This window comes from Bidens hawaiensis, unplaced genomic scaffold (genome assembly GCF_021521415.1).
Source record: "Bidens hawaiensis isolate Kalapana, Puna unplaced genomic scaffold, B.hawaiensis_p1.1 tig00052497_1, whole genome shotgun sequence".
Lineage (NCBI taxonomy): Eukaryota > Viridiplantae > Streptophyta > Magnoliopsida > Asterales > Asteraceae > Bidens > Bidens hawaiensis.
Window position 1 is genome coordinate 50,095 of NW_027506223.1, and position 15,265 is coordinate 65,359.

The following is a 15,265-nucleotide window of genomic DNA, read 5'->3' on the forward strand; positions in this document are numbered from 1 at the left end:
CATACTTTGACTATATGACACTCAAGTCAATCGGGTAATTGTCATCGGCCTTAAACTGGATTATCCAACCGACCCGAGCCGTTCGTTAGTTACTGATTATTGGATCGATAAATTTCGAGCCATGTTTTTCGAGCTCAAGACAAGTATAGCCTCAAATAAACCTCGTTTGGTTATCGATCCCGAGCTCAAGCCTTATAAGGGAAGCTTGTTTACGCTTATCGAGCTTTACCAATCCTTGTGTTGTTTTGAGTTTTACTTCTTTTGGACTTCTATATTAATTTTTACATTGCATAGATGTCTTAGGTTTGTTTAAGGATTTTCTCAAAATAGATAAAAGTAATCAAAAATGTATGTAAATCAATTCATAAATAATAAATAAGACGAATACGAGCTTGAAAAACTATTCACAAACAGAACTTAAGCTTTAGAAATTGAGCTCGAAAGAAAAAGAGCTCGAGCTCTAACTCAATGGCCAAACAAACAAAGTAATACGTTGTTTAATAATGTTTTAGAGGTACTCATCCTAAATGCTTTTAGTAGCCTTTCTTATGTTAAATTAGTTTATAACACCCTTTGATTATGGAAGATTTGTCTAATTCAGCAACTTGGCAGGATAGGTTAGTCGAATCATGACCCGCACACCATACATGAATCGCTCTATTTTAATTGGTTGGTTTAAACGGGTTTCGATTGAGCAAAGTAACATATTTTCAATCTTTTTGGTTTATTGAGAAATTGGTTAACTAGGTTAGTCATTACTCCTTTGAGTATTTCTTCCACCCTTTAATAGTTAGAAGATTAAGAGAATCTGGTATGGCTAATTTATCTCTCCAAAGGCAATTCCGATAGTGATTCCAATCTTCCTTCGAAGATATGACGCTAATGTAGAGGATAGAGAATCCAAGGAAAGAAAGATGAATACCTTTAGGCTTTTAGGCTATCCTCTATGGTGAGGGGCTTCGAAGCCCCTCCTCAGTGCCACGTCAACGTCACGTCTGCATCGGTGGGCATCGAAGCCCCAACCAATAATGCCCCGTTATGGTTTAATGCCCCCAAAGACGCCCATTTATATATATATATATATATATAGACACACACACATACATATGTATGTGTGTGTGAGAGGGGGGCCCACCTCCACACCCAAAGCCGTCGGCCGTTCAAACGATGGGCACCCCTGGCGCCCCACCACAAAGGGCGCCTTGATGACCGTCGTTTGAGTCAATCAAAAACCTAATTATTCTAAATAGTTAGAGCAAGTAGGGTATCGTATCACAAGGAGTATGTGGTCAATGCAATTCGTGTAACATATTTAATATTATGAAGTAAACGGTTTTAGTGCTGATCACACAAGCAATAGTTTAAATTAAGAGAACTAAGCAACGAACAAGTAAACGAGTATTAAGCAGTTAACAAAGCAAACCACACTCGAGAATTCAAGTAAGCAACCAAACAGTATCTCATGCAACCTAACAGATTGATTATTAACGATTAACTGAAAACTGATCAACCAGACAAAACCTTAGACGTCAACAATTACTTTACACACGGCACTGGTTATCAAACAGTCCTTGCCAGTGTGACTCAGTTAAGGGTAATTGTACGTTTTATTGTATTCAATCTAACCAAACAGTTATATGACTAATTATCTAGCAACTGGTAACAGATCGTTCAGAACAACGTAAACCTAAACCGACCGAACACACAGAAATACTAAACATCAATAATCATATATCAATCTTCAATAACAAAACATAAGTATTCTTAATCACATGAGAAAAACTGTAAATGGTTACAAACTATACATCCCGGGTGCGATTCTAGGAGATTAGCCGAGCCTAGACATCATTGAATCTTCGAAATGGATGATAGAAATCATATGTAGGATCTTCACACGAGCTAGGATAGTGGAAATCGCCTATAAGACTGCTGGAAATCGCCTCTTGGTCGTCAAAAACGAAGTTAGGGTTTTTTTCTTGATGAAAGTGATATTATAAACCAAAATCCCGTCTGCACACCCGTCGCGGTACGCGACGGGGCCTTCTGTGAGCCGATCGCGTACCGCGATTGACTGCTGGTCAACATCTTTTTAAACTCCCATCGCGGTACGCGATGGGGACCTCAGCAAGCCCATCGCGTAGGGCAATGGGACACTGCTGCACCAATCTTCGCTTCACTTCACCGTTTCACGTGCTGGGCATCCCGGGTCTTCATTCCGTGTCACAACAGGTCCATATTGAGTACTTTAACGCCTGTGACCTGAAATCCAATAATACACGTATGAAGTATCGATAGTTCTAGAATAAACAGTTAAAACTAAATAATAAACGAACTAAAACATATACAAATTAACCGACCATCACGCCCCTTGGTGGTGTTCCGCGCCCAAGGGCTCCCACCATCTCTCTCATGCGCGCCCCACTGCGAGGGGTCTTAGCATGACATGGTGGTGTGTTTGTTGGAACCATTTGTATATAAAATAAATTTTAACACTTTATAATCGGCCATAATATGGAAAGCAAATGAAAGCAATAAATTACAAATACTTCTACTACATAAGTAGTATGAAACAAACATCATAATTCGTTCAACATGGGTTTTTTAAAAAGAATTCAAGTCTTCCAATAGAAATTGTTTGTTTTCGTAAGTACAACAACCGGAGCAGTAGCACTGTTAGGGAACACTCTACCACCATGAAGTTGTTGAAGATGAAGTAGAGTGAAAGTCATCATATTTCTAGACAGTTTATGTATTCTTGTGTTTTTTTGCAAATAAGAAACACATTTGTGTTTATAGTAAAATATAGTCTAGACATATCAACAAGACAGAAAATGAAAGTAAATTTGCATTAAACGTCTTTAACTAGCAGTTATTATGTTTCACCTATTGCATAAGTACAAAGGATCAAAACATCACATTACAGTTGCATATAAATATTTGTGTTCAAATGGTAAACAAAAAACAAAGAAATGCACTTTTATACTTGTTAAAAAAACTCACTTTCACACAAATTTAAAAAACAGTCCTATATTTATTAGATTTTTATTTTTTAATCTTTGTTGAGCATGGACGTAGATAATCAATACCATGATCAAAGGGACAATCACAATCGATCTACTACTTGATAAAACATTGTTTTGGAAAATGTTATAACATTGGTTATGTTTATTAAGAATGATTATGTTTTAAGTTCAAACTTGTTTATATTCAAGTGATTAATATTGAACAATTACTGTTTTAAGTTTCTAAACTTTTGGATTTCTTTTTGTTATACTTTTTATATTGTTGGCTTTTATTTAAACTAATAGTAATTAGAACATTATTTGATACTGGTAAAGAGCCGGTTCAATACCCGATCAAATTTTCAGATCGTTACATCTACGGCAACCAATGATATTAACTTGCCTACAAGACATTTGAAATCAGAGAAAATTAGGAGAAACCAGTAATAATAGACAGTTAATTAAGGTACACTCAATCTGCATCTACATCTACATCAACCAAGATAAAAACAGTATGACACCCATCATATACGGTTAATCATATGTGAAATATTATCTGTCAGTTATATTCTCACATCACAGTAATAATGTTTTTGGACAGTAGATCCCCTGGCTCAACCATTTTGTTTGTTGATCATCCTCTCTGAAAGAAGATTCAATGTCTAATCATCATTAGCCTCCAACATCCTTCCTACTGTTTCAGGTGTGCAATATGTGAACCGATGGTCTAGTAGAAGCCCATTCGGCTACATCAAGTAACTGTGATCAAGCTTGACTAAAAGCCGACTAGCCATGATCAATTGGCTAACAAAGATCATGGCCTATATGCATTCTAAATACTCATCTCTTTGAGCTTTAACTTAAATTACAAACTTATACTTGGATTGTCATTCAAAATCTAATATCTTCCAAAACAACAAACCAACAAAGAAAAGATGAAAAGATCCTATTTAGTTTACTTCCTTATCAGATTATCATTTTGCAAGTCACCTAAATCGACCCACGCGAATTGAATACTAAACAAATCTAGACACAACAAGAAAACACATACTTCGTCATTTACCAATCGTGTAAAACCTGAGTCCAACTGCAGATTACTCTGGAAAAAAAAAACAAATCATTGCAGTTTTCTTAACACATCAGGAAATCAAAAAACACAGACCAGACCGAGACAAACCTGAGTGCCGACCGATATGCATCATGGTTTTGTTCACAAGCGGCAAATCCGCCTTCTCCTTCCTCGCTTCCAACAGCTTTTCACTGTCAAAATTATAAAAGTAACCCAATAAATTACAATCACCAACTAATGAACTAATCATTGATAAACAATAATTTACCTAGTATAAGGTAGTGGGCAGAAAATGATCATATAATCAGCACCAACACATGTGAAAGTACTTGTCTTATCATCATACGCATAGCTGTAAGACCGTGGACACACATGTTTAAAATACTCCGAATACTCTGTCGGCGGACAGGTATCCGGCGTATTAAACTCTCCACTGCAACAAAACCTGGGATCACCAAACGCCTCACAGGCGCTCTTGCAGGCCACCACGCTCCTCCGACCCCCCACGCGGAGGGCGGTAGGGCAAGCGCGGTTCAGGTCAACCAAACACCCGGTTGAGCTGCAGCCGGCGCCTTTACCGTCTCTCGGTATCACCAGCATCGGGAGATTATAGCCGTCCACTAAACTAACGTCATAAAAATCCAAACCCTGATCACCGTTTAATGTAAACTCGACGAGCGTGGCGGGTGGCTCGGCGCCGCGGCCTTCGCACTGGAGTTTGCCCGAGCCGCAGTCGGCTGTGACGCAAGTTAACTGTCCATTTGGATTAGTTGTGCAGTCGGTGCGGCCCCATAAGCGGCCTGACCAGGCTACGGGTACTCGTAGGGTTCTGGATTTACCTGGGGGTAGAGCGAAGCCGGTGGGGTTGAGGAGGGGTCTGTCGGCGCCGGTGAGGATACCGGGCCAGACGGTGTGGCGGCATCGGTTGATGATCTTGAAGGTGGTGGGTTGGACTAGTGATGATAAAGATGAGAATGTCAGGATTAGTGTGATGATATGGAGATGATCCATTGGATTTGGATTTGGGAATCGGGGACAGACAGTGGAAGAATGAATAATAAAGGGGAAGACACTAGAAAACTTGTGATTGGGATTTTGTTATTAATACTTTCTTTCCCACCAAAAATTGGTTTCTGTTAATTTTGTATTTACAAATATAATAATTTCATATAATTAGAGTTGCATAAATCGGGTTTTTTTTTTTTTTAAAACGGTTATAGGTTTGGTCAATAAAGTCAAGGACCGGGTTGGGTAGGAATCGGTTTTTGGTATGGTCGGATTTCGCCAGGCTTTTATCCAGGCCCGGCTCCGAGAAACCCAAAAAAAATTTGGGCCGAAGGCGAATCTAAATTTGGGCCTTAAGACTTAAGTAAAATATAAACTCGATAACTCAAATAAAAAAGCAAATCATACGATGGTAATATTAATTTCAATACACAAAACATAAATATTGTAGCAAAATAATCTAATTTACATACCTAAACGAAACGCGATGCTCGCCTTGCATTTTTTGAAGCAAAACTCTCGATCAATTCTTGATAATCTTTGCTTTCCAACACATCGTTCTCAATAGATATCATCGCCAAGCCATTAAGTCTTTCTTGAGACATTGTGGATCGCTTGTAACACTAAAACTGTTAATATAATTAATAATAAAACTGTTAATTCAAATATTCAATAAACTGATAAACATAAACTGATAAAGCAACAATTCAACAACTGATTAATTCCCTAACTCACAAAGACACTAACATTTATACTAAAACTAAACCAAGTAAACAAATAAAGTAATAAACAACTAATTCTAAAGAAGAAGTTAAAACTAAGTCACTAACCCTTAGTCCCTTGCTGTTGCTGCTGGAGTCTTGGACGGACTGACGGAGCCGGCTGCGGGCCTGCGGCGGTGGTGGACTGGTGTCTGGTGGTCAGCGCCGGCGTTCACGGTGGTGGACTGGTGGTTTGTGGCTCAGTGGCTGGTTGGCGTACGTACGGTAATCGCTTGGAGAGTTGGAGATGGCGTTGTAATGTTGTATTATTTTTCAAAACATTCAGACTTCTCTTCTGGATCTATTATTGGGGAATTGGGCTACAAGTAATTGGAGAATTGTGCTACAAGTAATTGGGGATAGAAACAATTTATAAATGGGCCTAAACAAATTTTTTTTTTATAAAATATAATTTTTTTTAAAAAAATTTTCGGGCCTACTGAGTGGTCGGGCCTATGGCGGTCGACTACCCTGCCATAGGCCTGGGCCGGCTCTGCTTTTATCGACGGTTTTTGTCCAGGTTTTGACAAAGTAGAGGTGAAACTTGTAACCGCGTATTTGATTCTGCCAAGTCTAGATATAACGGTGAATGATGATTTTACAAACATTCATAAAGTTTTATGTTATTTCGCTTTTCGTTTTAATTTGTGATTTGGTTTGTTAACTGAATCTTAACCAATAATTGACCTAACGTTTGTGTTGGGACTTGGGACTGGGAGTTCAACCATAAAGTACCCAAAAGGCCAAAAGACCCAGAATTGGGTTAGTTATGCTTAGGCCCAATATGGCAATCATTGTGTTAGTCTGTTAAGACCCAAAAGACTTATCACTGGGTTTGTAATTTGGTGGTACCACAATCAAACTCTTATCGACCCTTGATATAGAAAGGGAGCTGCTAAACAAACACCTCCCAGTGATGTATTCTAATGATCAATCCATAATAATTTAATTGATTTTTAAGATTACACATGCAGCCGTTCAGATGATTTGCCTAAGGACCAAAATGCCTGTTTATAGGGAACAACTAGGGGCTAGACGCCCATTCGGCATTCACCATTAATCACGAGAGTAAAACATCCATTTGCATGACATAGCCGAGTTCTAAACGTTCTTTTAAAAGGTGAAACGACTTATGAAACAAGTGGAGAGGCGTGCATGACATGGCGTAGCAAGTCCTACACATACGTTTATTATGTATTTTATTACCTACATATGCAAATCTTGCATTTTTTTTACGTGCCCATATGCATGTCGAAAAAAAAGTGCACATATATAGGTTGATATTATATATTTAGATGTTATTGATAACACAAAGCACCCACCCGGCCTCATGAGACGCCGTTAACAAATATAACACAAAGAAAGGACGATGTAGCATCCGATTACAATCTTAGCATACTAAGATATATCTCCACTTTATATCTTGATTCTCCATGATATAACACCCAACTGCATTTCTAGTGATTGTGGTTCATAGTCATATTAAGCATACTAACATGCATCGTCACTTCACCCAACCTTATGACCTAACTTTTAGCCTCTAAGTTGCCTAGACCCCTTATATAAATCGGACGTCAAAAATACGACCGATCCTCCGACCCTTGAGTGTGGGTGCGAGGATGAGACCGTGGAATGACGTAGCTTAAAGACACGTCATAGACTACCACACGTATTGCGTGTGGCCCACGTGCTTGGAGAACTCCACGGGTTGAAGGTTTTCCATGTGAGCACTAATGCAGGTAGCTAAGTGTTACACATTAAGGAGCCGAGCGAGAACACTACACAAGCAGAATAACACAAAGATAGCACGAAGGTCGGACGGGATAAAAGCATGATGCGATATAGCACCAGTGTCGAGCAAGAACACCACACCCACCTTTGATACCTCCCCACATCTTCAAGACCAACAACATGCAGGATGATGAAAACACATGTTTTATGTTTAAGTGAACGTTTAGCACTAAATATGTACATTTATAGAACATAAACGGAAAATACCGGCAACATACGCTTGGTCGTGTGACTTTAGATTATTATTATTATTATTATTATTATTATTATTATTATTATTATTATTTTAATTTCTAGTGTATATAAGTACTTTTTAAAATAAGTTTATTTAAATTTTTGTGATTGATTTTTTAAAATGATGAATATGTGTTTTATTTCTATTTAATTTAATTTTAAATTAATAAGAGGACTCGATTGAAGTTGATTGAAGTCAGGCTACATGTTTTGATTAAGGGTGGAGTGGGAACACTTCGTGATCAGCACGAGACACCACCCCTTGTGATTTAATCTTGGAGAGATAGCAACTTTGATCACTGATGGTGATCACGACCAACGAAAAATTTTTTTTACACTGTATAAATAAACCAAATTCACTGTATTTTTTAAATACATCTCTTCTACTCTTCAACAATTTTGTAAAACAAAAATAAAAATAAAAATTGGAAGATTCAAGCAAAAGAGGTTCGAGTTCAAAGAAAAAAGCTTAAGTCAAAGGTTCGTGCTAACCAAGATGAAACGAATAGGTTTAGTTTACAAGTTGAACCGTTTCCAACCCAACAACTTTCAACCATCCACAACACTACAACCAACCCAACGCTTCAATCCAAATCGCAACCTGTCATTTCACTTTACCACGTGAAAGTCAAGTGTATGACCGTTTCGCATATCACAAACCAATGCCACCCTAAACCCTACCATACCCACCTTTGATACCACTAGGGGTGTTCTTAGGGTTAGTTTTTTCTGGTTTCGGGTTTCAAATACCTGAAACCCAACCCAAATCTCTCACGGTTTCTTCGGGGTCGAGTAATTCGGGTTCGGGTTTTTTCGGGTTAGGTTAATCGGGTTTCGAGTATCCTATGAAAAAAAAACAACATTACTAAAATTTTTAAATGTAACATATTCTTTACTCGTAATGTAAATAAACCAATAACAAAACAAAATAAACCAATAAAACACCCTAAAAGAGTATTATCTATCAAAGTTTAACCAAAATAAACAAGACCGACATAATCGTCTTCAGTATGTCGGGATTAGGGTGTTGGATTATAGTTGTTTTAGTCATAAATTTAAACATTAACAAACAATAAAAAATCAATTCATAATAGGTGGAATGAGAGCAGTCCATTTGGACTAAATTATAATATTGTCAATGTCTGAGGCTTAGCCTGTAATACCTAAAAATATATATGTTTTTAAAACTAAAGTTTATTGGGGTTGATCCAAATCCAAGAATTCGAACCCAAGAACCAACCCGAATTACTTTGGTTCAGGTTCCGGTTAGCCTTTTCTCAGGTTTGGGTTCGGATACGTGTTTTATCGGGTTGGGTTTTGCAGGTCCTGTGACCGGATATAACAATACTCTAACTATTACTAGTTATCTTGAATCAACCTCTACACTAGTTGGCGGAAACAACTAGTTAGGACCGAGATCTCGAATCTTGTGTGTTTACTTATTAAGGCCGAAAGAAAAGAAAGAGAGGAGAGAGTTTGTAAGTATGAAAATAATAATATGGCAAAAGGTTACTAGTGTTATGAGAGATTCACACAATATATAGTGTGATCTCTCATACAGATATATTCATTCATAATGGCCCAATGGGCTCATAATACATGGGCTCAAGGGCCCAAACGTAACATCAAGAGTTTAACAAACAAACTAACAACATAAATGAAACTAAATACAAATACGAAAGACTAATAACAGAAAATGGCCTAATAATCTCCCTCTAGTATTTGGTATTTGCTTTATTAACCTCCATCACCACTCGGACTCGTACTCAAAGACATCGTCTGGATCTTTAAATGGTTGCTTTTCAACAAGTAGATTGACGAACTTGTTGAACTTTCCGACGACAGCGTTCGTGTTGTCACGACGGACGTCTTCAACAGTACAAAGAGGCGACTTCGCAAGCTTCTTGAGGTCGCTGATTCCAAAGCCTGCAAGCTCGTGTTCGTCAAAGAACCGCAGCTCGTGAGTGCGCGTGTAGTGAATGATGACCTCGCCATACACGTTGTCGAACTCTCAGGCGATGATGTCATAGAGAAAGTCGTCCTCAAAGGGCATCCCATGGCAAATTGGTCTGCCATGATCTTCTGGCATCTTGTATCGTCTTCCTTTGGACGGCTTGTTGGTGAAGGGGTTGATCTTCTTTGTCTTGGATGACCTACCCGGATTGACTGCAAATGTCGGTTAGTCAGCCCTCCACTCTCTTGTCAATAACCTGTTCTTGAACCATAATTCTACGATGTCCTTGCTATCGTCTCGAGCGATGGTTTTTCTGAAGTAGTTCATGTTGAGCACGGACATCGAGTGCATGTCTCCATAGGTGAGGTATGTCAGATCCCAATTGGCACGTCGGATGGCCCAGCTTTGGTTATCTTTGTGCCATTTTCCATAAAGAATGGGGTCTGAATCATGGTATGGCTTTGACATATATCGCAAGCTTCCCATCCTGCTCACACTATAATACTTGACGCCTCTTCTTGACTTCCTTCGAGCAGGATTAGCAGCAGAAGTGACAACTAGCTCTTCAACAGTCTTCTCAACATTCTCACTAACTAGTGTGTCGGGGTTAGGAGAATAATTGATGTCATCGTCACCATCATCATTATTTTCTTCCACAGCTTTCTTGACGGGTGAGTCGGTACCTGCAAAAGAACAAACATTTAGTAAAGAGGAGAGTTCAGCCTTCACCGCAACATCCGTCACTTTCGTTTTCTTAGCCTCCTTTGGCGGTTCATCATCAACCGCATTATTTCCGGTAGCGTCTCCACTACCACTACCACTACCATCACCACTTCCATCACCATTTCCACCACCACGAGGTTCATCGAAACTATCATACTCATGGTCATCGTCCTCGTCATCCTTTTTCTCATCACCATCGTCAGAATCATCATCGTCACCATTATCATCACCATCATCACCGTTGTCACCTTGAGTTGCTTTCTGTGGAGAAGCATACACAACTAAGGCATTTGTAACCATGACACTCACTTGAGCACTAGTAGTGGGTGCAACAAGTGGTGAGCTTGTAGAACTGGCTTGCCCAGATGAAGTAGCAGTAGTTACTACAGGCTCAGTACCCATGACGATTCCAACAACGACTGCAGGCTCATCATCAGCAGCCTTAGAACCAGAACCTCCTTCACCTCCATCCCTTCTTGGCTCTCCCGTGTAGAGGAAACCGTGAAGGTTTCCAAGAGCTCTGACCCTTTGGGCGTCAGTGGCCAAACGAGCAAGTATAGTTTGTCTACGGTTGAATTGCTCGACCTTTGGCTCAACTACATGTAGCAACCCTCTAAAATTCTCCATGAGATGAACTCGGGTTCTCAACATACTCATCTGTCAATCGCATAAACTCCATCACCACGAGGTATCGATTGACCAACGACTTATTCACACTCCCTTGCCTATCTCGTTCCTCTTCAATTTGTCCTTCAAGCTGCTCACCATATTACGCACCTCACACGCTCATCCATCAACCTGCTCACTTCACGAATCTCCGAACCTTCCAACCCACCAACTCTTGCATCGAGACGTTCAAAGTTCGTCCACACACTAATAAGAGTGGAATGAAGTTCCCTCCTAAAACCACTTGCAAATTTAGAAGAGGAAAGAGGATCTGTCTCCAGCTTTGTGACCCTTGATTCAAGCTTTTCCAACCCAACATGTTGATAAGCATTTCTCTAAGAATTGCTGTTAATAAACTTTTGTTGATTGTTAATTCTTTGCTGTAGCATATTAATCCAGTCTCTCTGACTTGTGATTCGAGCTTGATCCAAATCACGTTGTTCTTGTAAAGTGGCTAATTGATCTACCAAAGCGTCACGTTGTCGAGTGACTTCTTGGTTGATGGCTTGTTGATATTTGAGAAATTTGATCAACATGAGCTCCCGCTTTGCACGGTTCTCATTATCGTCCTCCAATGCCTGAATCCTATCGAGGATAGGATCTTGGTACACTTGTGACTTCTTCGATTTCTCACTTGAGATGGGAGTGGTAGCAATGATAGGGCTCCTATGGATTAAGGAAGGTGTGGTTGAAAAGGTTGAGTGTGGGGTAGTTGGAATGGGCAAGGTTAAGGTTGGAAAAGATGTAGCTACAGTTAAGGGTAGGCTGGTTGGTGTGGTGGTTGTTTCTATGGTGGTTGAGGTGGCTTGGGTAAATGTGGAGGTCCAGATTGATGTGCCTCTAATTGGTGAGGCAAATCAGTATGTGGGTGAGGTGACGGGAGTGGTGGTCCTAGGGGATATGTTGGTCTCGGCTTGGGTGGTTGTAGGAATGTTTTCAAATAAGGATGGAATGGGCTCATATAGGTGGGTTGGTGAGGTTTCGGGTGAGGTAACTGTTTCATCTACGAGTGATGGTTTCTTAGGTTTGGATTTGGTTCTAAGGATAATCCTAGGACTAGATTTGGTTGGGGCTTTGGGTGAGGTCAGTTTGGTTTTGGGCTTGGTTTTAGGTGAGATTGGGGTTTGGGTTTTGGTGAATTCGATTTGTTTGGCTTTAAGGGCTTCTATGGTTTTGGCTAATGAGGTAGGTGATCTTATGTGTGGGTCGGGTATGATGGTGGTTTGAGGTGTGGTGGTGGTTTGTGCTGCTTGGTCTTGTATCATCTCAGAAATCGAAGGAAAGGATACCTTAGATTGAGGCACCTTGGAAGGAGAAGACTTCTTGGAGTCTTTGACCTTCTTCAACCGTTTGAGAGAACGCTTTGGCTCCTCCTCCTCCTCCTCTTCTTCTTCTTCTCCGTCCTCCTCAGTAGCAGATCTTTTGGAGGACTCACCAGTTTTCCTCTTTTTCTTTTCATGTTTATTTTTGGATCTGCCTTCTTTAACCACAGCTGCTTCCGACTCTGTTTCAGAATCATCAACCGGTTCCTCAACAGGTTCATCCTCCTGTTCTTCCTCCATATCATCACCTTCATCCTCATCATCATTATCGTCGTCATCATCATCATCATCATCATCATCATCATCATCATCTCCTTCCTCCTCAATCTCAACTTCTTCACTATCAGACTCAGTCTCCTTGAATTGACCAAACTTTTCACCCTATTGTTCACCCATGTATTTGTAAGAACTTCTACCAGTGGGCTTGAGAATTGTACTTATGGCAGATTGCTTGATCTCTTTAACATGAAACGGCTCAAAAAACTCAAATGTGTTTCCCTCTTCGTCAACTTCATCAGCATCCGTTGGCTTTGGTGTGTCGGGAAGAAAATAGTCCAAAATCAATTGGATAAACCGAGGATACATCATTCTTCGGATTTTGGCAAGCACATTTAGTTGGATGTACTTGAAGAACAATTGAGAGTAGTTGTACTTTCTTTCCTCGCCAAACTCAACATTACTCCAACCCAATCAGTGTTAAGTTAATCAAACCCACCCTTTTTAGATGATAGACAGTTAGCTACAATATGGAAAGGAAGCTTCCAGTAATTGGGCAGATGCTTCTTTTCACATGTCAACCATTCAACGTCATATCCAATTTCTTCCAAATAGTCTGCTATTTGTTCCTTTGTAAAGGTGGTGCACAGATCATTTGCATTATCTTCAATTTGCAATGCTTCTCTAATAACATTCTCATTTACAGTCACCTTTAGCCCATCAATTTCTGAGGTGATTCTGGAGCCGCCTTTCTTTATTCTTGCTTTTGTCCAAAAGTGCTATATCCATGAGTAGTGAACTTTTGGAGCAGTAGAGATTGCATAGGATAATATACAAGTTTGTAATCCCTTAATCATAGATATGAACACTTTAAACTTCTTCTTTCTTGGGATTTCCAAAGAACAAAAACTATTATGACCCTATAAGACACAAAAGAGACATTAGTGTTGATAATTGAGTTGTAAGAAAACAAATATGTACATAGATTTAATCCTAAAAGAAAGATAAAATTATAATTTAACTATACAAAAGTTATGTATACAAAGTTTGAACAAACCAGAAAATTTGTCTAAGTATGGTGTATTCGAATGAGACTTGAATGATCAACAGGGAGCACTTAGTATTTTGTATTCGAATTGAAACAGATTACGAGACTCTTTTAAAGATCAAGCAAGTTTTAGCAGATTAAGAATTTTCAGGTATAAAACACTCGAATATACTGATTCTATTAGAATGATAATTCGAATGCATTGTCCTTGAAAGATTCTCTGAAAATTTTGAGTCATTCGAACAGACATTCGAATACAATGTACATTCGAATACAATGTACTTGGAATTTTTTAAAGATTTCAGCTTATTCAAATGATCTTGAAACATATAACAACTTGTTTACCTTATTCGAATGGACATTTAAATTATCCATTCGAATACAATTTACTTAGCCACAAGTCAATATTCTCTGTTAGAATGTATAATCAGAATGTTGAACCATTCGAATACAAAATACCTAGGAAACATGACATCTGATAACAGTTAATTCGAATGGCAATTCGATTCGAATGGCCATTCGAATCCATTAAACTTGACACTTTTCACAGATCCAATCCTCAACCAAGTTCCCAATTGTAAACAAAAGTCCACTCGAATGAATGTTTATTCGAATACATTGTCCTTGGTCAGGTTATCATACAACAAATTTTCCATTCGAATGCAAATTGCATTCGAATACATTGACCTTGAACCATTTTAAGACCAATAATTATGTCCCATTCGAATGACATCCCATTCGAATATAACAGCCTTAGCCCCCCTTCAAATCCAATAGTTACATTCGAATACAGTTTTATTTGAGTAGTTGTATTCAAACTCAAATTCATCATAACCTCAACCCTTAAGCTATTTTCTAGGTTCATCTTCATACAACATGAAGATCTGGGCAGCTTATGAACACATTCAAATAATAATATGGTTTTATCAAACTCAAGAACAACCTACAAACCCTAAAAATCAAAAATTATACCAACTAACATAAAAACTCAATTACATCAACATCAAGACTCCTAAAGATATCGACAATCATAGACTAGCATCAATTTGGACTAAGAACAACAATAAGATAACCAACCGGCCATGAACAGTTCCGTCGTTAACTATTCATTAGCCCAGAACATAAACATGAAACAACAAGGGTAAATATTTACCACATGGAACTTGTCCATGTTGTTAGATGATTAGGTGTAATTATGAGAGCAGATATGTTGTTTTAGTTGAAGATCTTGAAGGTCCGATGAGTTTTAGGTGGTGGTGGCGGCTTGGGTTGAGAGAAAAAGTAGGTGAGAGAGAGTTTTGAATAAGACTGTCTTGAAATTAATGAAGGATATTTTGATTTCACCTATTTATAAGGTCAACCTATCTCGCGATAGGGTCAAAACATCTCGAGTTATAAATGATTTTACACTCTCGACCCTCGAACTCTGAAAATATTTACAAATTTAAACCCGCAAAATATTTACCCACCAGAT

General features: G+C 38.9%; 1 protein-coding gene across 1 annotated transcript; it reads right to left on the minus strand.

Moving 5' to 3' along the window:
- Positions 1-3,920: 3,920 nt before the first annotated feature.
- On the minus strand, positions 3,921-5,092 carry LOC143617153 (thaumatin-like protein 1b). The gene is made up of 3 exons (XM_077089802.1): positions 4,340-5,092; positions 4,180-4,262; positions 3,921-4,101 (listed from the first exon to the last, which is right to left on the minus strand). Exons 1-3 carry the CDS (start codon positions 5,080-5,082, stop codon positions 4,097-4,099), a joined length of 831 nt encoding a protein of 276 aa, XP_076945917.1. The 5' UTR covers positions 5,083-5,092; the 3' UTR covers positions 3,921-4,096.
- Positions 5,093-15,265: the final 10,173 nt, after the last annotated feature.